This window comes from Leguminivora glycinivorella, chromosome 9, assembly GCF_023078275.1.
Source record: "Leguminivora glycinivorella isolate SPB_JAAS2020 chromosome 9, LegGlyc_1.1, whole genome shotgun sequence".
In the NCBI taxonomy this organism is placed as follows: domain Eukaryota; kingdom Metazoa; phylum Arthropoda; class Insecta; order Lepidoptera; family Tortricidae; genus Leguminivora; species Leguminivora glycinivorella.
The window spans coordinates 16,086,697-16,109,938 of record NC_062979.1 but is presented as its reverse complement, the minus strand read 5'-3'; the positions used below and the strand labels follow the sequence as shown (position 1 = coordinate 16,109,938).

Here is a 23,242-nt window from a genome sequence, read left to right as displayed (position 1 = left end):
AAGGACCCCATACTGTAGTTCATCGGGAATACCTCGACATTATGATACCTAATTATGATATTATAATAATATGGTACCTATCAAATTACTGATATAAGGACATATTCCATTAGATCCACTTATGTGAATGAACACTGAACTATGAACTAAATAGGTCCAATGAAATCGATCGAGACCGATGCGACGTGGAGGGATACCTTGAAAACCGAAATTAGCTAATCACGAGAATTTTTATCATGTAATACAATGAGAAGTGGGAAAAAATGTCGTTTTCAGTTTGTCTAAATACCTACCAAACCACCTTTAAGAGTCAATCAGATCCATACTTCGCAACACATCTCGTGTAAAGTATAAGTAAAACTTCTTTGTTTGAGTGCGAGAATTGAGTGATTTTGATAGCTTAGCACGTGAATGTTATAATTTTAATAGAAGTATGGCGTTTATAAGTAAAATAACACTAGCTCAGCTGGTGTTACCAAATCCAGTGCCAATTTCACTTGGTCAGATTTTAGTACTCACTACACTAGCGTACCACTTTTTAAATTATACTCTTTTTTGCCAGGTTCTACAGTATTTTTTTGATACTAAAATAGTACCCACCTCATAATGCTTAATCTCAAAACTTCGAAGGGCCATATCTAATATAATATGTACTGTAAAACATCTATGTACTATTATTATAATAGATGGTCTAAAATAGGTCTAAAAAAATTTATATATTTTTTTCATTGGAAGGCAGAGTGGTACTACGGTTCAAAGACTTTCAATTTAAAGCCTGACCAGAGATATATGACTACACGCCATTTTGCTGAATTTCATAAGAACTATTTTCTTCCTCTTCTAGTTTTTCCCTCATTTACTCAAAGGTTAACTGGAAGAGATCTCTCAAAGGAATAAGTTCGCCTTTGTACTTCACATCTCAATGTATGCTATTTTTTAATGTGTTTTTGTACAATAACGAGACTACTACTATTTTTTTTCATACTAAACTGAACTGTAACGTAACCCCATAGGCCCATACCTACCCCAGAACACCCCAGAATAACAGCACCCTCCTGGTCCTGACAATAGTCATATATTTCTGGTCAGGCTTTACTTTGTATACCCGGGCAAGCAGATGTTGTCAGTAATAAAAAAATGGCTCGAAATTCAAATTTTCTAACATTTTTAAATTTGCCGCCTTTCTTGAGTGACAAGATTTGATTGACCATCTTTAGGTATTCAATATTGCCTTAAAATAAACAAATTATATTTTATTCCTCACAGTTGCTATTAGAATAATACTCCTATAACTAAAACAAGTTTGAAAATAGCAAACTGTTGACCATAATTCAAACGAGCAGATTACTCAAGAGTCGTATGGTATAATGGGCCAGTCTCAGAACCTACATCAGATGATATAAACTTGTGTTTAGCGTATCCGAACTCATTTGGCAAACTGAACTGACATTGACAGGACAGACATTATTTTCTCAGTTCTAGTTATAGTAAATATTAGTGACTCAATTCTGTTCCTTATTTTTTTGCATAATATGTTGTATTTTAGGTGTGGGTTGGTAATTTTAGCAACTACATACATTGTGTCGTAAGTATAATCAATATTTTGTCTCGTATTGCTAAATTTGCGAAGTATTTTATTAATTTAAACCAGAAGTGAATGTGCGATATTTTTTTCTTTTTTTTACTCTGCAATGGAATGTTAACTGCTTTTAACAAGGATTCTTTACATGTTACGAGTAATAGTAGTATACGAAACAGTTTTACAGGTTGCTACAATTTAATAACGAATTATAATAATGGTATTATTAACAATGATTTAAGTTTTTTAATACTTACTTTCACCAGTTATGAATCTTTGTAGTCTTTTAAATTTGTGGTCATATTTGGTTTAATATGAATGTCATTTTTTTTCAGACTTTGTTCTCAGATTGCGAAAGAAACAAACTCTTTAGACACAGGATTCACATTGCTCTATGTGGCCAGCGGAGCTATAGGTAAGAGGCATGTTTATGTGTTATGTAAAAGTTGACGAAATGCTAATGTTACTTAACTATTGCATTCCATTACATCTGAGTCATAGTTTGCCATTGCAAGAAAATTTAAGTGGGTTGGAAACTCTTTGGTTGAGTTTGGTAATTGTTGAGTGTGTAAGGTGTTCAAGGTCTTCATTTTAACTGTTGCATATATTATGAAAAGTTTTCAATGTTAGCTAACCTTTCGCATAACATTACATATATTAACATTGATCTCATTGTTTCTGAGGAACGTAACTTTATTATGTGTATTAATTGTATCCATGACTCCTCAAAATTATAAAAAAAATAATATATATTGATGTTTAAAAACTTGATTCTAATATTTTTTGTGACAATAATTAGTACAAAAAAATGGTTAACATGAAATAAATTCAGAATCATATTAACTCTTGTTTGGCTTACATAATATTTGAATAGTCAGAATTTGGATTTTATTTCAATAAATCAAATTTCAAATTTTATTGACACTAACAGTCAAGAGTCTACTGCCTGCCACTTCAAGGGTTAAGATATCGTCATCATTATTACTAATTCCACATGCCATTATGTGTGCTAACAATTTTTTTCAGCTGGAAAAATCATCTATGACCGTTACCGACAGATCCACATACTAGGCTCGCTAACCCCCAACCCGAATGTGACTTCCTTCGCAAATAAGATATCTTCCCTCTCGGCCTCACTCCTCTCGTTGGGCTTCCTGGTTTATCTGTTTCTATTTTTATTGAAGGTAACTAACATTCATATTTTTTATAGACATATAGTACAATCTTGATAAAGAGGCACCTTAATGGTCCAAAATCCCAGTAATCCAGCACTAAAATGGAGATGCAAGTGATCATTTCAAGATTTTCAAGTCCAAGTTTACCATCTATGCGTAAATGACCAGTCTGACTTCAAAAGTGGCTAAAACCAGATAAGTGTTGTTTTTATTAACTTATTATTGTGGTACAGTCATTTTATCAGACATATAAAACAATATGAAAATAATTATATGAAGAATGGGTCTAATTTGCCACCAATCCGGCACCTCCATGTCAGCAACAGTGCCAGATTATTGAGATTGTACTGTATTTATATATGGATTTGGTCAATGTAGACCTGCCTCGGTCGAGGGACTTGAATCTGTTGAGGCAAGTCTACATTGGCTGGTTGCTGGGCGAGGACATTGCCTCACGACTCTGCTCACTGTGTGTGGACCTAGCTGTTAACATACTTATTTATTTGGAGTGTTCAGCAGTAGAATCCAGATTTCAAAATTTATTTAAATTAGCATCTGCAGTTCCCTAGCACTGCTCGAAACATATTAAGGTATCAAAGGTTTGAAATATTTTAAATCAGAATACTACTGTTGGACAACTTGTATCATGATGGCTTAGGGGTTGGCAAACCGTGTTTTAGAAAAGAGGCAACAATAGTACAGTCAACCTATTGGAACCCTACAACCAGGCCACTCTACAACCATGTCAAAATGACAAGCAGTAAGATAGGCTTGTGTAGGACATGTACTAATAGTACAAAAGACACGATTCCCTGCACTGTTCTAGACCGAACTACTCCCAAATGATTCTGCTCTCTAGTACATTTAGTACACTCACACACGCGTAACAGAATGGGAGCGAAAGGAGCGAAGAGCCGAGGAGTGACAATGACAGCAAAGGCGTCATCCATATATTACGTCACAGTGTAAGGGGGAGGGGGGGTCATACTAAATGTGACAATCCCTGTTAAAGGGATACAAAAAAGCGTGACATAGGGGGGGGGAGGGGTCCAAAAACCTGAAATTTGGTGTGACGTAATATGTGGATGATCCCAAAGCGATCCGTGTGATCCTACCGAAACCGACCGAGAGCGCGCGAAAACGGCCGATCAGCTCTCGGCTAGTACGAGCGAGCGTTACTGTACGCCATATGCACAATCTCTCGCTCTCTCGGTGTACTACTGTCCTAAATGTCCTAAAAGAACGAACTAGTACACTTCGGAGATCGTACTAGTTGGGAGCGATCTTTTCAGTGAACGAGCAGGCACAACTACAGTAAGAGTCTTACAATCTGATTTATAACGTCACTACGACATAGTTTTACAGTGGCCTACACTTTCATAGTGGTTTGCTGACCCCTGCTATAAATTGGCCCTTATACTTAACTGACAATTTCAATAAAAACCTATTTATAGAAGACTAGCTTTTGCCCGCGGCTTCGCTCGCGTTAGAAAGAGACAAAAAGTAGCCTCTCTCCATCCCTTCAACTATCTCCACCTAAAAAATCACGTCAATTCGTCGCTCCATTTTGCCGTGAAAGACGGACAAACAAACAGACACACACACTTTCCATTTATAATATTAGTATGGATAAGCTACAATTCCAACATGCCCAGATGCCCGTTAATTAATTCCAACATTACGCCCAAATTGACCATTCACCCTCATCAGGCTTTATTTTGGAGCTCTCAGACCAAGAGCGTACACCCATCTTAAAGGCCGGTAACGCACCTCCAACACCTCTAGTGTTTGGGGTGTCCATGGGCGGCGGTGATCGCTTACCATCAGGCGACCTGTCTGCTCGTTTGCCTCCTATCCCATAAAAAAAGATACGTATTCTAGAGTGGGGTATCTGAGCAGTGGCTATGTAAATCTATGGCTTCTGTACAACTGGCTACTGCGTTACTGCATATCATAGTGCTAAGTCGCTAACTAGCATTTAATAATCTATAATCCCTTTTAACCCCCGACGCAAAAACGACGGGGTGTTATAAGTTTGACGTGTCTGTCTGTCTGTTTGTCTCTGTGTGTGTGTGTGTCTGTCTGTGGCATCGTAGCTCCCGAACGGATGAACCGATTTAGATTTAGTTTTTTTGTCTGAAAGTTGAGTTAGTCGGGAGTGTTCTTAGCCATGTTGCATGAAAATCGGTCCACTATGTCGCGGTCGGGGGTTTTTTCAAAATTTTAATTTTGTGGTTAGGTTATATACTATAATATTTTCGCCCATATTGGTGTTAAAAGCGCGTATTTCCTCAAGTTCCATTATTATGATTTTTACCTGACGATAGTTGGATTAGAATAGATCAACTGGCCCAGTCCGAATGACATAAATAAATAAATAAATATTATAGGACATTCTTACACAGATTGACTGAGGCCCACGGTAAGCTCAAGAAGGCTTGTGTTGTGGGTACTCAGACAACGATATATATAATATATAAATACTTATATATATAGAAAACATCCATGACTCAGGAACAAATATCTGTGCTCATCACACAAATAAACGCCCTTACCGGGATTCGAACCCGCCGGGACCGCGGCGTAGCAGGCAGGGTCACTACCGACTGCGCCAGACCGGTCGTCATGCAGTCTGGCTCTGTCGCGCCAATGGGCAAGAGCGATAGAGATAGATTGCATTTCGGCTACGGGCCCTGGACAGTGACTAAGTAGTTAAGTAGGTAGGTGATAAAAATCAGGTCACGAGAAATACGCCCATAAAATTACGGAGCCTTAGGGGCTGTAAAACAGTTTGTTGGCGATGCGCTCCATCTTATCTAAAAATAACAATCTACCTATTAGATACACTACCTACAGACAGTATAACTTATTTAGTACTTGTATCGTAATGTACTATTTTTAATTAAATTTACAAAGGAAACATCTTTTGTGCATGAGAGTGTCTTCAATGGTATGAAATGAATTGCGGTACCTCTTAGTTTTGCAGAAAACTTCGCATGTTACAAAATGGCCTTAAGAACACGCGACCAATGCTATTCTTGTATCTCATATCTCGAACATCCCAAGTGGATAAAAACAATGACTATTTAAGATGTTTAAGATCGTATCTACTTTTATTACAAGACGGCAATACTTAGGCACTGTTCCCACCGCGAGCTAGTAAGCTATGAGCTATCGGCTATAAAAACGAACAAAAGATAATCACTCCCGTGTAAATAAAAGAGACACGGCGATGTTTATAGTTACTCGCCCAGCGGTGAGCTATCAAAATAGCCGTGTCTCTTTTATTTACACGGGAGTGATTATCTTTTGTTCGTTTTTATAGCCGATAGCTCATAGCTTACTAGCTCGCGGTGGGACCAGTGCCTCAGGGCCCATTTACACGGTGCACGAAGTCGCATGGGAGTTTAGAGATTGGTGTATAATTAGATGAAAGAGCGTACCCATCTTAAAGGCCGGCAACGCACCTCCAACACCTCTGGTGTTTCGGGTGTCCATGGGCGGCAGTGATCGCTTACCATCAGGCGACCAGTCTGCTCGTTTGCCTCCTAGTCCTATCCCATAAAAAAAAAAACGATGTATCCTCAAGTCTGCCAATTTTTTAATTTCGAACGCACGAATTCGCCATTCGAAAATCTTTTTAAAACGACGAAATGTTATTTTCGAAAAAGGACGCCTAGTAATTTTAAATCTAGTGGTAATGACCACTCGTTTTAGATTCTGTTAGTAGAATTTTAATCGTTAGTAGTGGAGATATGAATGAACTAACTAATTCACGAATACGAATGGTCGACATTCAAAAATCGGCTCCCTGTACCTAATTTACACAGGCATAGGTACTTGGTCAGTAGAAAAAATGCGAATGCTTTTTTACCGGAAGTCAACACTTCACGCCTGGATTTTTATGATTTAGATTTTATTTTATCCACTGGCAAAGTGGCGGTGAGTCTCAGGACATCTGGCATGCATGACTCTGACTGCCGTTGAAGAAGACTTATTTTAGTAAAATATATTTTGTGTTTCAGGTTGATAGTTATGGCCTGACGGCGCTGAGTATTTTTATATGCGGTTTTGGCACGTTATACATATGGATGCAGGTTAGTTTTTTTACTAAATCTACTTTTATTTAAGTTTGAATTATGTTCGGATTTAACAAGATAATGCTGTGTAGACCTGTAATCTAATGTGAGATATGGGGTTGACAGGTCGCAGTTTTTATACTTATCGCCAGTTCAGGTTCTGCTGGTCTACCCTACCCATATGATGATGTTTTTGATGATATTATTCATTTATGTAACCCCACCTTGCATAGATAAGAAAGCTGTAATTAGAGATAACCATGGAAACCAATGTTAGCGTCAATAAAAAAAAAAATTGTGACAATTACCTTGAGTACATTTGGTGTTAATTCCACAGGTAAAAACTGCTTAGTATTAGTACAATTATATTCTTCCCGTAAATTATTGCATAGGTGTATTATGGCTGAATAAAGACCCTTGTATTAACGTTAGGTACGATTTAAAGTTAAGTTCCATAAATAAGTCTTGAATGAAGTCAGACTCTATGAAGCAACGCGAGTTGATGACAATCAAAGTATAAAACAAAATTAACTTTATTTATCATAGTTAAGGTCTAATCTTTAAACCACTGCCTAGTTTTTTCTATGGTTTAGCCCATTGCTCTGTTATGTCACTTTTACATCGTCCGACTAACCGCCGTATATTTTTTTATCGCGTGCAAGGTAATTTGACTGACCCATTGGCCTACATGGTCAAGTGGCTGGCTCCTATAAGAATTGCTATTATTAGTCTTAACACATAATATGGTATTATAAATTATAACTCTTGTGAGCATGCAATGTTTTCTATAATTTTATTGCAATCGTTGGTAATCGTAATTATTTTAGAAGTTTTTTCCTCTTACAGCCTTTTGGCTGTATGAAATTTATTGTGTCATGCTATGATCATGTGGTAGGTACACATAAGTTGCGTTATTGAATATACAGCGATACTTAATCGAGATATATACAGTATGTAAACTAACGAAAACCATTTAGTACTGTAACCCGTAAATGTCCAGGTGATACTGAGAAACTTTTACTATGGGATCAACCCCGAAAGTAGTTTTATTTTATAGTAAGTATTTCCTATGGGAGAGTAAATTTTTATTTCGCGTTTTGGGTGTTGGTCCCATAGTAAAAGTTTCTCAGTATCACCTGGACATTTACGGGTTACAGTAAATGGTTTTCGTTAGTTTACATACTGTATACGGTGTTATTTCGATATTTAGGTATATACCTTATTTGAATGTAGGTTATATGAACAACTCTCTGGGAAGAAACCATCCCACAAATCAAGAAAAAAACGGGCTATTTCATATAAAAATCATCAAAACTACGAAACGAAGCTACAAAAGGCAGATTTTGTTCAAGTTCTTGACGTTTCTCCTTAGTAAAGTCAAGGACCAGTGGCATTAGAATTTAATGGTCTGATAAATGTAACTCCGCAGTAAACAAAAAAATCTGTAGGTACAATAAAATATAGCGAACGTTTTATCGAAGAAAAACCAATTCTAAATCTGGCTACTGCATGAAACCCTTTTTGGTAGATGAGAAGATAGAAGAACTCGACTTTTGACTTTATAAAACCGTAACGTAACACGAATTACATCGATCTTTCCAGAGCTTGATCACGACATACCTCTCGACGTTGTACTACGACAAGGGTCTGACTACTCTCCGACAATACCTGGCTAATGTGAGCTTTCTAGTTCTACTTGTTATGGCGATATTTGGCACTCTCGTCTCCGTTATACCTAAAGGTAAGTTTATCATTTCATACTAAAAACATAACACCAACTTAGAAAAGTAAACAAAATAAACCTTACATTATTTACGCGATTACGTAACCTAGCCAACCTTCCAACATTTGAAGTAACAAAGAGTAACAATGTGTACGGGCAAAGGTTAGGGAAGTGTATGCTACCGCATATTTTGAATAGATTTTCTAACGAACTATTAAATTCGTTGGAGGGACGAACGAATAAGCAGGTAAGAAATATTGTGAAGAAATATTTGTTTAAGATAAGGCAACTCCTTAACTCAAAAAAAACTTTATTAGTTAAGATTTGTAGTTAAGAAAAAACATGTTATTTGTAATTATTTATAGAAATAAACAGTTTAATTTTTTTTAAATGTTAAATTCAGATATTTCTAATACGGCTAAATCAATTGATAGACATGCCTTAAAGTGCTATTACACGGGCAACACAATTGCCAGCAATTCACATACCATTGCCGCTTTTGCTCCATAGTTAGTTAGTGCGTATTGGACAAACGCGGCAATGGTATGTGAATTGCGGGCAATTGTGTTGCCAGTGTCACTAAAACCTGCTTTGAAAAGAAAAAAAAACGCATTTACATGGTTTTCCCGCGACGGTCTCTGTCAGTTGCACACATAAACACTAATAGCGATGGAACTTAGAACACGCCATTCCCATTCTCGCATCGGGGGTGCAAATAAAAATTCATATAACCAGAATTTGCTATGCATTTGGTTTTATTTGGTTGCTTCATTCGTTTTTTGTCAATTTCATGAATTCGCCTCATTCTATTTTCGTTTTCGAAGAATTTAAGAACAAATAACGAACGAGACGACCCAATGCTATACCGATTTAGGCCTGATTTAGACGGCGTGCGGACTCTCATACGATTTAGTTAAATTGCGGGCTGTTGAGGTTAAAGTTACATATAATTTTGCACAGCCATCAAAACCGCAATGTAACAAAACTCGTATGAGTGTTCTCATACCGTCTAAAAGGGCCCTTATGAACAGTAGGTTCTTATTTTACTTCTTTTTGGTTTTCAGGTAGACCGAGCGGAGTGCACGCTTGTCTTGTTGTCACTTCCATGTGTAGTTACGTGTTGACTGCTATATTTTGCGTGTTTATACTGTCTTTTGAAAAAGAGTACGAATATTTTTCTGATGTAAGTATTATTTGATTATTCAGAGTCTTTAATTTAATTGAAAGCACTACCGAAAATCTCCAACTTGCAAGGTTGAAAATGAATGAAAATGAAATATTTATTTTTCAAGTAGGCATATTAAAATGAGCATATGAATGTCAAATAAAGCTACGCTGGCTTTAACCCTACGCCTCAGCCTCGAGAAGATTACAGTCCCCCCTCAGTTGGGAGGGGGTTACTATAGAGACCGGCAAGAAACTCGGTGGGCCACTTTCTTCGGGTTTTATTGTAAAATCTGCCATTATCAAACAAAAGTACCATATTGTCAGGTAGTCGGTAATTCAGGTAATTTGTATTAAGATAGGTACGAGCGTTGCAAATATTGATATATTAATTAAATTTTGGGGCGTAATTTCGGTGGGAGACAGGTATTTTTTTGCCATCGCGATATCGCTAGTTAGTTACCGGGAGTTGATAAGTTATTGAGATAAAGAAAATCGATTCTGACTGGCTCATATCAGTTGCCAGATTTATAGCTGAACAAGGTCATATGTATACATGCATATTTTATATTGCAAGTCATACTTACTTAGGTTTAATTATCTTTTCCAGGGTTTACGTTCGGAGATGCTGCTAGATGACGCTTGTTCAGTAACAAGCGGGTCCTTCTCGGACATTAGCATATTTGGGACCCAACAATCGAACCCCAGTACAGTCTTCATAAAGGGCAACCCCGCATCCACCAAGTCGTCTTGACCCGCGGCCGTGCCGCTCGGCACGAAAAACACAGCGCCACCTCTCATATACGGCAGCTTTGGTAAAACTAATATTAAGTGTGAAAAAACTGAACTTTTATCACCCGACAGTGATCATATAGATAACGACAGTGGCATGTCTTCCGAAGAGACGGACGACTCACTAAAGTACGACCTAATTAAAGTAAGTATAAGCAATGACATAAAGTGCCTAACTGAACCAGAATTCGATGCTAAATGGAATGAGATTCCTTCTTGTTCAAACGTTAGTGTTAGTGTTGTTACCTCAGGGTTGGAAGATACGGATACAGTGTCTGTTGTGATAGAGGCATCGGATGCCGAGGATAAGATAGGTACAAATTGTGATAACGTGACTAGTGTAGGTTCGAGCCAAAATGTAGTTCCTGTGAGCAACGAGTTGATGACGAGAGAGAGTCAGAAGCTGGTGAGTCTGTCTCTGTCTATCCTGTTGGCGGCATTGCTGCAAGCTATGCGCTGCTTCGCCCAGTTTCTAGAGGATATTGTTGTGCCGCAGCGGTAAACTTTATTCTCAGTTTTCGGATACTAAAATTAATGACTCCTTGTGTTTATGGTATTTAGTGCCAGTTGCATCAACCACATTTGACAGACACATCATCAGCACGCTGTAGAGGTCTATGGAATTTCCCATACAATAAAATTTAGCGAATGCTTTAACGGAGACAGCCGGTGTGGTGCAACCGGCCCTTAGTGTTCATCTTTTCAAATACTCGTTTTAGAGGTACGGAAAGATCCATGGGATGAATGCACCGTAATTAATTCTTGATTTCCAAAAAAAAAACAATACAGGTCAAGTCATAATCAAGCATGCGTGAAACGAATGAGTGAATATATGCATGTGTGTGACATTGACATATTAACCAATAAAATGGTAGCTCTTGACAGTTACGACTGTATATTGATACAGAGGGCTATTTGACTACAGTGACACTGACAATTCTGTGCCTATTTCTAGGTTGATAAGAATGATAATTAATATTAGACTTATATTGACCGGGATATAAACCGTGATCAAAAAGGTATGATTTTTATTCAGGTGAAAATCAAAAAGGTATGATTTTTATTGAGGATCCGATATTTCGACGCAGTTGCATGCACCTAAACACTTTTGCGGTGAGGGAGAAGATACTCATGTATACCGCCGGCCCGTACCGACGGTTATGTCCGACTCGGCTGGGAATGGTGCCCAGCCGTCTACGGACTAAAAACTCCCCCACTTCGTGTACTGTCGTGTGTTTTTGTTTGGTGAGTGTTGAGGTTAGCTGGAGTGTTTGATTGTGGTTGAATTTAGGAATAGTTGGCCCTCGCTAATGATACACACAACATTGTTTCACGCGCGGCGTTAATATTTATTTCCTTGTTGAACAGGCAATGAACGGCGAAGGGTCACTGTCGGGCGACTATTGTCACTCACTATTGTGAAATAGGCTACTGTATCGATATGCAGTCGTAACTGTCAAGAGCTACCATTTTATTGGTTATACTTCACGGTGGTATTATGGACCTTGTAGTTCAGTTTCAAGTGAGTCAATTATGTATGATATCATTTGGCAGTAGTATTTAGTTAAAACTGATCATTTTGTGCTATTTCGCAATTTATTAAGACATTTTAGTATCTGAAAACTTTAAATAGTTAAGTGATATTGTGTTCCATTGCATTTTTGGTGCAGCATTGATTAGTTTATAATTGTGTAATACGTAAACGTATGTCAATATATACTTGATTACCGACTTGTATGTAGGTATGGTTTTGTTAATCTCAATAAAGTGATCTACTTTTAAATATTATCTTGTGGTTTTGTATATATAACGTCCTGTCCTTGATCGATGCCGACAAATTATAGTTGCATTTTTTGCATCTGTGCTCTTGTCGGTGGAGCAATCTCCAACTCGTCCGGTCTTCTGCCAACTCCTTTTTCGTTTTCGAGTACGCCTCTTCTGTTTTCTATTGTTTACTCATACTCATAATTTATTGATAATATATAATTACAGGGGCCCATTTTCTCGAACGCTATTTGACTAATATTATTATGGGCAATTGAGAAATCGTATGGGTTGTCATGGAAACACACTTGTAATACAAGGCTTGTAACTTTCGAGAAACGGGCCACTGGTCATCTCTCTCTACTATACAAATAATTGTTATTATAATCCTATCTTACTCTAAAAATTTTTACTATGCTAGGTATTGACAGAAATATGAGGCAAGCACTAAGTTTTAACTATATCTGCGGGCGTAGCACACTAGCTGGATAAACTTTATCGCACTTACAAATAGTGCAGAAAGAACGGCCTGACGTTATATAGTATATCATCGTGACCATGCTTGTCTACCTGTTGTTGACACGACGAATTAGAATATTATTATGCCTACTTCATATTAAATCTGACATCAGTATTCAATGATGTAGTAAAATATCATTTTCATTATTTTCCTAATGGTTAGTGACAACAGGTCTGGCCCAGTGGTTGCCCTGCCTGCTACGGCGCGGTCCCGGGTTCGAATCCTGGTAAGGGCATTTATTTGTGTGATGAGCACAGATATTTGTTCCTGAGTCATGGACGTTTTCTATGTATATAAGTATTTGTAGAGTATACTAGTATATATCGTTGTCTGAGTATCTATTACACAAGCCTTCTGGAGCTTACTGTGGGACTCAGTCAATCTGTGTAAGAAGGTCCTATAATATTTATTTATTAAATTATTGTGGCTCTGTCACTGACAGAAACTGAATACACGTAAGCAGTACAATTGCTATAAATATTGTATTTAAATTAAATACCTATGTACTTTATCGTTGTCAAAGGACATGAATTATTTAGTCTTGCCTACGTCGTAGGTATTCCAAAGGAAGGAGGGTCTAACAATAGTAAAACTCCAAATAATTAATCATAATTTAATAAATTACAGATACACAATACATCTATTCACACACATCAAATAAATTAATGAGGTTAAATAGGTCATAACCTTACTTATTGTCTGAATACGTTACAGCGAGGCTTCATTGATCACCGTGATGAGTCTATTGTTGGTGTTATGGCACTTCTTCTTCCATTTCAGTGAGTTCTTGTGTTCGGGGGAGCGGGGGCGGTCGGGGGAGGCGGAGCGCGCGGGGGAGTTGGCGAGCACGATGGACCAGCGCCGGTTGCGGCGTTCGGCCATGTTGGGCAGTTCGGCTATGAGGTTGTTCTCGTATTCGCTTAGCATTAGGTAGTTCTCGACCTGGGGAAAGAAAACGGCGTTAGTGAAGGCCTAGTGCACGCTCATATCGTGCGCGTAGCGGGGCGGGGCGTGCGGCGGGCATGTCAAACAAATTGAAGTTCATACGAGACTCTGGAGTCCATGCTGCATAGCGTTCACGCGAGCCCGCCGCACTGCACGCGTCGCCGACCCGACAGAGCGTCCACTGAGGCCTTACGGCTCAGCCACGACATTGGTCTAAGCGCGACAGCCGTGAGCGGCAGCCATACGTGCGAATGAAAGTCCCATTGCTGTGTCTCGCTTCAATGTATGGCCGCCGCTCACCGCTGTCGCGCTTAGATCATTATCGTGGCTAGGCCGTTACGCTTCGTTAGATTATTTTTTTAATTTAGGGGGCGTCATATCAGGGCATCTAGATAAATGGGCAATCACTAACGCTCCGTGGCGAACGAAACGAATTTTATGATGCACTACGGAGTGGCGATTGTCCAATTGTTTACGGGCTCAGATCTAAAACAAGCATCAATTCTAGGTAGATACCTACACGAAATATTGTCAAGAAGCCTTTACCTTTTATTGTAGTTTGTTAGTAGGTCAATCTTTGTACTCATATGAATTGTTGATAGAATAATAGATAACGATAATCAATTCTTCTTCGTCAACTTTGATCATTTGCATCTGAATCTCATTTAGGGTCGAACGTAGCAGACAAACAAGGTCGACGTCCGAACCTAGTCTTTTCATTCATATTTATGTAGGTACTTCATTCATAAAGTTACTATTTCTAATACAATGTATCTGCACTAGGGTTTTTGATCAAGATTAGCCGAAGATCAAATTCGAATGTTAGGGCAAGTCAATTTCGATCTTGTAAAATCTAATCAGGGCAAAAAGTCGGGATGATGCTGAGAAAACTGATACGAGTAAGTAGGTAACTTATTACAACTGGTAATGCAATTCCTTGCCGCAGTTCAAATCCTCCAGGAAATGCTCCGGTATATTCAGGTGCTCCTCTTGCACATTTTCTCTTTGCAGATGCAAGTGAGTTCAGGAAAAAGCAAGGATAATACAAGAAAGAGGATACCTTATTACAACTGGTAATGCAATCCCCGCCGCAGTCCAAGTCCTCCAGAAGATTCTCTGGTATATTCAGGTCCAGATCCAAGTCTCGATCGCCCTCTTAGCTGATACAGGTGAGTTCTGGAGGCACTTTGGCCTCGAGTCGGGAAAAATCCGGAATAACAGAATAAGAGAGCCGGAATAAGACAGACGATACCTTATTACAACTAGTAATGCAATCCCCGCCGCAATCCAAGTCCTCCAGAAGGTGCTCCGGTATGTCCAGGTCCAGATCCAAGTCTAGACCGCCTTCTTCGCTGATGCAGGTGAGCTCTGGAGGCACGTTGGGCGGCGGGGAGCCGAGGCTGCCGGGCCCGATGCTGTCCAGCAGGAAGTCTCGGCCCGTGCGCCCGGGGGCGACTAATTCTGCTCCTAGAACTGATAGAAGATGAGATTAGATAATCTAAATGATTATGCGATGGAATATTTTTGATGATTCATGGGAGGAGAATTATATAAGGTGGTTGGCGCTAACGCTTTCCATCGGAAAAACACGTTACAGTTGGAAAAGTTGACACAATACGATCGTGCATTTCCGTGAAAACACAATGGCGAAGGATTAATCCTCCTCATCGTCCACTTCACAGAATATTCGCGGTTTCATGCAATGCTCCTTCACTCGTTACGTTTCATCGTTACGGGAACATTCCATAGACTATGGTCGTTTGTGTTACAGCTTTTATCAGATCTGACCAATAGACCGGTGACCGACATTGCGGGTTTTCGTCTTCTACTGGACCCTAGACGATGAGGCCTTCCATGGAGTTTTTGATTCCGTGTGACGTTCCCAAAGTATTTAAGAATTACATATCTATACTACTAAGGGCCAGTTGCATCAACCACATTTGAAGAAGAGCGTATACGGAACTTCCCAGATAATATAATTTAACGAATATCAACAGGTCCTAAGAAGAGCCAGGTCTTTACCTAAGGCGGTGGCAGCGCCGGTGGCCGCACGCGGTTCGCGGTCGCGGCTGCGGCTGCGGCGCGGCTGACACGCTGACTCGCACGTCACAGTACCGCCGTTTTCTCTGTAAAGTTACATAAATACGTAAATTATAGAGTAGTTTTCTCGATCCCCAAACACCCTTTTCAACACATAGCGGTATTACATATTGGAAAACGCAGATGAGGGTTTAGTAAGTAGGAAGCTCATACGCGTCTTTCCCAGCAGAAAGAGCGGGGTGAGTCACATTCATGCTGCATTTCCTGAAGTGACTTGTCACTTGCCTAACGCGATGCAAAAGCAGAAAGATCCTTGAGTGAAGACCATCAGAGATTTTAAAGATCGAGAGCCTTTGGCAAGGGTTCACTAAGGGCTGTACAGTGACATTTTTTCTTGCTGTTATTGATGTTGCCATAACGCTGGTTTTATGCAAAATATACTGAAATTATGAGCATGTGTCCATGTTTGTAGGTGAAAAATTAGGGAAAGCGTAACACCAGAAAAATCTTGCATAGTTTAAGTAGGCATAAAACTTTCAGGGGAATGGCAAGACAGGCAAGAAAAAGTTGAAAAGTCCCTCTGAGACGGCTGGGCCAATATTTGTTTGACAAGAAATTAGACCGCCCCCTCCCCCTCTGTGACCAAGCGTAGTATTTTGAAGACCCCCCTCCCTAAACGTGCCAAATAGTTTGGGTACGTTCCCTAACACCTTATGTCAAGCGGTGCCTTTTCAGCTGTCATTGAGACCGGCATCTATATCCAGCAGTGTCCTGTTGCTGATGAGAACATACTTGGTGTGTTTGTGTGCAACGCTCCGCCGATGCAGGTCGATGCAGAAGAGAGACAGGGAACCGATGATGGAGCAGGTGGAGCTGAAGTAGTAGCCCGCTTTGCCGCCGCACCCCACGTTTATGTACCCTGGAACATTTATTTAAATGGATTAGTGACTTTGACTTGTGTAATAAGACTAATAAGAGGTCCTTGTCGAGGTTGTCTCAAAGGCGAGAGTAGAGAGATCTTTAAAAAGGGAGTGAACTACCTAGTTTTCAAAGAGCGCGCATGTAACATCTAATAATCCCTGGAGTTGTAATGGCCCTACGGTAATCCCTAACCATATACGTTGGAGTAGGTACCTAAAGCCATCGTATAAGTATCTATACACATACAGAAATGGGCAAATGGCTCGCCTTTGATCGACTTGTCGTCGGCACATGCCGTGGAACATTTGTCCCTTCTTAGTGTACTCCTGCCTTTATGTTGCATTACTTATTCAATGGGTATAGTATTAGGTATAGGGCATAACTCAAAATGACTCGGTGAAAAAGGGCACAAGTCCCACCTCGGATGTGCCTCGGATGTTATGCCCTTATTCACAGGACCCACTGTATTATAAGAATGTTTTTTTTTTTTAGTTTATTTAGAACACAAACAGTCATAATAAACATCATCACATAATTACCAGTGTTACAAATGACCCCATAACATACATAATTATGAGGTTAACCTAAACAGTAGTTAAAAACAACTGTAGGATAAATATAAGAATGCAACACATAAATATTATGTTTAATATAAATCTTTATTATTTACTACTCAGCTAGTTTCTATCGGAATGATTAGTATTAATTACGACCTATAAAAACTTTCGTATCACCTAAATCTTTTATCGGTCTTTCGTCCAAGTTTATCCCCTAGCGTCAAGAGGGTGTTCTACCTCAATTAGCCATAAGGGATCATCCACATATTACGTCACACCAAATTTCAGGTTTTTGGACCCCTAACAGGGATTGTCACATTTAGTATGACCCCCCCTCCCCCTTACACTGTGACGTAATATATGGATGACGCCTAAAGAAACCATAATGGTGACATTTACTAAGAATACTTCGTATTTTATTGAAAACCTTGACCGGAACCAAAGACTCCAAAGAGCTTATTAATTTTATCCATTTTATCAGTTTTAGCGTTTTTGTTTTGTTTCTTTTCTTTCGCAGTTATTTTGTGAACTACTTTTAATTAAACATGACAAAATTATATAAGGTGTAGTTTCTTTAATTTAGTTACATTTTTTACTGTGTTTTAATTTTTTATTGACTAAAGACTTTCGGATATAAATTGAGCATTAACTAGCATCTCCACACAGCTATCATTACCTAAGAGTTGTATGCCGATCGCGATGTGCACAGCCTGTGAGTACAGTTTCCAGATCCCACACGTTCGTAACATATAAAAGTGTACCTACATCTTTAGCGATTAACTAGAGCCAAATGTATCCCTGTATAATATAACTGTTTGTTATAGTTACCTGAGAGTGGTACGCCGATGGCAATGGGTACAGCTTGTGAGCATTGCACGAAGCCCCACGTGCGAGCAAAGTTGCGAGATCGCACACGCTCGTATGTGTACATCTTTAGTGAGTAGTGGTAGCCGCCGCAGAAGATACCTGCAACATTAATAGTTTTCTGTTAGCTCCCAAAGTTTTCTGAGCTTCCACATAACAAAACCTGTCAGATTGAGGACCCATTCAGATGCCTTTGTTGTTATTAGTAGTTTCAAGGCCTTCGCTTATGACCTACCCAAATATATGAGACGTGGTACAAATTATTTGCGTCTTTGCGCTGTCGGTTTTCTACTCATGTTGAGTGGTACATTCCACCTACCACGGCTCAAAATTGCTGACTACATGTTGCATCTTACATGACGTTGTTTCAGGAAGGTGACTTTTTAACGCCTTTACGGTGTAATGTGTGTTAAGGCACCCGTCTAATTCAGAGTGTACGACAGTTAAAGTTATAGTAATATTATTACTTACATAATTTTAAATTAAAGGAAAAATGGAAAAATTCACACCTCCGGCAGGACTCGAACCTGCGACCTCTGGCCTTGCCGGGGCCATCGCGCTTCCAACTGCGCCACGGAGGCCTGCTGGATGTGTGCGAATTTATCCATGACTTCCCTCAATTCTCAACCGCCTTAGGGTGGCGTTATAGCAAACATCTACCCGTAAGAATAGATCTTTAATTTAAAATCATGTAATATCGCTCGCAGACGTTTCTGCATGATAAAAAACAAATTATTACTTACAGTCAAAATTTCGTCCTGTATTTCTATTCTTACAAACCTACGTAATATTTTTTCATCTTTTCATCTTAAAGCGCGATACAGCACTATCAAGGCAGTGATCGATCATAACTTGCCAACTCTATCGCTATCATGACACGACATGACACTAATGGGCTAATGGCACTATCGTATTTTTTTTACAAGAATGTTTAGTCGGTTTAGGCTTCCGGCAGACATCTCGGCCTAGATCTGGGATGAAAACGTGCCAGAAATGCCTACAGACTGATTGCGTCGTAATCGTATTTCAGGGCATACGAGTGATAGCGTAAATGTATTACTTATGATATCTTCTACATCTCCGCCTTTTATTACATTATATTAGAACTAGCAGTAGAAAAATATGGGTTCAAGTCAAGAGGAAATAAGGTAAAAATAACGTGTTCCGTGGGAAACTTGATCATCCGAGAGTGCCGATTTTTTAACGATCAGTAACGCTGTTAATTTATAGAATAAAGAGCAATTGTAGAATTTGCAGGTTCCTAATAAGTAGGTAATCTTCGATAAAATACATGGAAGATGACCTAATGTTGTGATAAACTTACCTAGTGAAGTTCATTGCCAAAAATAGTTGTATAGGTACAGCATCCAACGGATGAATGAAGTTTATGGGTCATAAAATAACGTTTTTATAGTGGACAATGGACATTCCGGCAAATAAGGGCTTAACAAACTCAACATAAACCCACACGAATATAACATTTCACTGATAACCCCTATACGACCTATCCAGTCTTCAAGGCGTTATGACCAATGGGTGTCTAAAAGCAGCCGCCTGCGTCAGTTGCTGTGGCATTTGGCAAAATTCTGGTGAACTAGTCTGACATCATGGGAAATAGGGCCTCAAACTCACTATAAACCTAAATATACTTAATATAGCCCCCTATTCGACCCCTCCACAGCCGTCAACATCGTCGCTACTTATTGCACAGCCAAAGATCGCCGCATATGTGAGGTAGGTACTATCGAGCGATACAGTATTCGGCAAAATTCTACCGGGCTACCAGGATATCATGGAAACTAAGGGCTTATACTCACCATGAGAACATAACATAGCCCCTATAAGATTAAGATCCCTCCACAGCGGTCAAGGCCATTGTCGCTAATGCACATCCATAGACCGCCGCCTGTGTGAGGTACTGTCGTGCGATACGGTACGGCATTCAGCAGAGTTCTAGCGGGCTATCAGGATATCATGGAAACTAAGAACTTATACTTACCATAAACCCACGCGAACATGACATAGCCCCTATAAGACCCCTCCACAGCCGTCAAAGCCATAGTTGCCAATGCGCATCCAAAGACCGCTGCCTGTGTGAGGTACTGGCGAGCGATACGGCACTCCGCAGAGTTTTGACGGACAAGAAGGCCAAAGGCTGCGCAGCCGACTGCCCAGGCGAGGCCGAGGTAGGCCTGGAGTAGCTCCGCTGTTTCGCCAAGACCTGGAAATAAAAACATTTTCATTTTCATCACAAAATTCTCCTTATAATGGTAACCTGTGTTATTTTTCTAAGAGATAGGTATACTCCTGATAAACATTTATTGGAAATAAAACCACTTAGGTACTGTGTTAATATCTAATTGATTAGAAGAACATGGACGAACAACTATTTTTAGTAATATTTTTTGTCGTTTTTGCAATCCCCTAAAATTATTTTGAATTTGACGACATCGTTTTCTTATTAAGTAATTTATTCTGACGACAGGAAGCTGTGAGTCTATTATTGAAACTTTAAATTGGGGAAAGCCGTATCTATTGCGTTTCGCTTGCGACACCATCAATAAATTATAAAACAAACTTTTGTTCACAGGCAATAAATTTCAAAGGGCAACTCATGGCGAATGAGACGCTAATTTCATCAGATACTTCGCAACATAAACTTTTATCCAAATCATCCGGCCTATAGCTGAGTAAATGTTATTTGTTTTTCTTGTCCATTGCGAGTCGTAAAAAATATGTGGCGTCATACTTCCTTTAGATAGACAAAGTTTATGGTTTCAATGAAAGTTAATTGAATAGGGTAGTGTCCAAAACCACTAGAGTATTTTGAGACCTAATCTTTGCCTGGGTAGTGTCGTAGAACTTTGTGAAGATTTAATTTATTGGTAGCCTCGGTTTATTTCGTTGTGTTTGATTCTTCGTTGTCTAACAAGCGACGGAGTTTACTTTCGACTCATAACTCAACCCCTATAAATTTAATGAATGTTGAAAAATTCTAAGACCTAAAGTCAATTTTTAGTCACATGAAAGCATATTATGGTCTCAAGCATGTTATTTGTAAATAAAAAGTTTAAAATCGAATCTGTAGAAAGTCCGTCAAATACAGGTAAGTACTCAAATCATTTAGCTATATTAGTAGGTAATTGATAGGGTCAACATTACCTTCTTCCTCGGCGTGGTATGCCAAATAAAATATAGGTGTGTTGATCCCAAAAGCTGATATCCCGGTGGACATGAGTAGTATGCGGACAGTTTTCGACCTCAAAGTCGAAAAGTCAAAGAAGGGTTGGCGGTCATCTGCTTTGGTCCTGTCTTTCATCTTGCGTTTGATCTTATTCTGGTTCTTGAGGTGTAGAATGGCTCGGCGCTGCGGGTGGTACAGTGAGGCGGAGCGGTAGAAGGTGCCGAGGATGAATGTTACGAAGACGACTCCTGTGACGGCCTGGAGGCCTAGTCGCCAGCCGATTGCCCTGTAAATACCGAATACATTTATAAAGGTGAAGTTGCAAAATGTGTACCATATAACCTAAGCACAAAATTAAAATTTTGAAAAACCCCCGACCGCAACCTAGTGGACCGATTTTCATGAAACATGGCTTAGAACACTCCCGACTAACACAGCTTTCAAATAAAAAAAACTAAATCGAAATCGGTTCATCCGTTCGGGAGCTACGATGCCACAGACAGACACACACACACAGACAGACAAACAGACAGACAGACACGTCAAACTTATAACACCCCGTCGTTTTTGCGTCGGGGGTTAATTACCTACTTCAAAATATGCAAGATTGGTAATTTCTTAAGTATTAGGTATGTAATAGTAGGTAGTTATAGTTATTCAGGCTAAGTCTTAAATAGAAACGAAGAAAAGCATCAGCTGTTTCAAACATGGAGACGAATTAACGATCATGACTACCATCCTAGATGATTATAGTCTTTTGATTGCTTTCTCCTCAGAGAATAAATTCATTATTCATACCTTATCGCACCCTTGATGAAGGTGGACATGACTGCGATGCCGAGCCCGCTGCCGCTGACTATGAATATCTCGACCAATTCTCTCCGTCTTTTGAAGTACTGCGCGACCATCAGCGTAGAACAGTCTCTTGTCAGACCCACGCCGACCCCGACAACAGTCCCTGTAACAAATGAACGGGGTTTATTAAATAAAATGCTAATTTTAGTATTTAATAGGCACGAATTTTACCACTAGATGATTATAGTATAACAGAGAATAAATTCATTAAATCGCACCCTTGATGAATGGACATGACTGCGATGCCGAGCCCGCTGCCGCTGACTATGAATATCTCGACCAATTCTCTCCGTCTTTTGAAGTACTTCAGCGTAGAACAGTCTCTTGTCAGACCCACGCCGACCCCGACAACAGTCCCTGTAACAAATGAACGGGGTTTATTAAATAAAATGCTAATTTTAGTATTTAATAGGCACTTTACGAGTATAACATGTTAAAAAATGTATTAAAACGCATTTGTTACAATCTAAAGACTTAAGCCATATGTACTAAGAATCATAACTAGTATTATATATTTAGATATAATAGACATAGTTAAGTAATATTATTGAACTCCCCATCGGCACACAAACCTCCTCAAGGTTTTGCCAACGATGGGTCTTGTGTAAAAAAAAAGTGTAATTTTTCTTTTATTATTCAATAAAAATAAAAAATAAACCATTAAAATCGGGGAATCTCTTTAAGTAAAACCTCGGCGCTAGGATTCTCCGATGAGTTAACGTATGTTATGTTACTTATGTCGTACAAGATGCTAAGTTCGGTTTGGTGTTATTGTTAGCCTTGTCTCGTCATAATAATATCATAGAATTTTTACGTTTTAAAATCGTTGCACGTTGGTATGACTCTAAACTCAGTGAGTGCTATAGGCGTGGACTGTTTCGTTTTAAATACCTAGGTACCTACTAGGTATACCTATGATGTGACAATAAATATCTCCTACAGTTCCCTTCTCTTGACTCTCTTGTTATTGTGCAATGATCAGCGTCGAACCAGTCCCAGGCCGAAGCTCAGTCTCTGGAGGAACATAACGGCGATTTATGCATGAAGCGGCAAATTTATGTGAGGACATCTTACTGATTT

At 39.3% G+C, this 23,242-nt stretch overlaps 2 protein-coding genes and 1 non-coding gene across 7 annotated transcripts in view; 1 reads left to right on the top strand and 2 right to left on the bottom strand.

Annotated features, from left to right (window-relative positions):
• Positions 1–750: 750 nt before the first annotated feature.
• Positions 751–12,300, top strand: LOC125229761. The gene is made up of 7 exons (XM_048134699.1): positions 751–1,585; positions 1,915–1,994; positions 2,606–2,763; positions 6,780–6,851; positions 8,436–8,574; positions 9,621–9,739; positions 10,331–12,300. Exons 1-7 carry the CDS (start codon positions 1,533–1,535, stop codon positions 10,472–10,474), a joined length of 765 nt encoding a protein of 254 aa, XP_047990656.1. The 5' UTR covers positions 751–1,532; the 3' UTR covers positions 10,475–12,300.
• A 1,095-nt stretch (positions 12,301–13,395) lies between these two features.
• The window catches only part of LOC125229307 (monocarboxylate transporter 10-like), a 276,054-nt gene continuing 266,207 nt past the window's right edge, over positions 13,396–23,242 (bottom strand). For all 5 annotated transcript variants that reach the window (XM_048134109.1, XM_048134113.1, XM_048134112.1 and 2 more), the window contains 8 exons: positions 22,106–22,265; positions 21,286–21,593; positions 20,123–20,344; positions 18,088–18,225; positions 16,574–16,700; positions 15,764–15,867; positions 14,994–15,214; positions 13,396–13,738 (listed from right to left, as the gene is read on the bottom strand). In XM_048134109.1, coding sequence (XP_047990066.1) covers positions 13,505–13,738; positions 14,994–15,214; positions 15,764–15,867; positions 16,574–16,700; positions 18,088–18,225; positions 20,123–20,344; positions 21,286–21,593; positions 22,106–22,265 — 1,514 coding nt within the window. In that variant the 3' untranslated portion in view covers positions 13,396–13,504. The remainder of the gene's footprint in view (positions 13,739–14,993; positions 15,215–15,763; positions 15,868–16,573; positions 16,701–18,087; positions 18,226–20,122; positions 20,345–21,285; positions 21,594–22,105; positions 22,266–23,242) is intronic.
• Trnaa-ggc lies at positions 18,630–18,704 on the bottom strand. The gene has a single exon. It is a non-coding gene; the product is annotated as a tRNA-Ala (tRNA).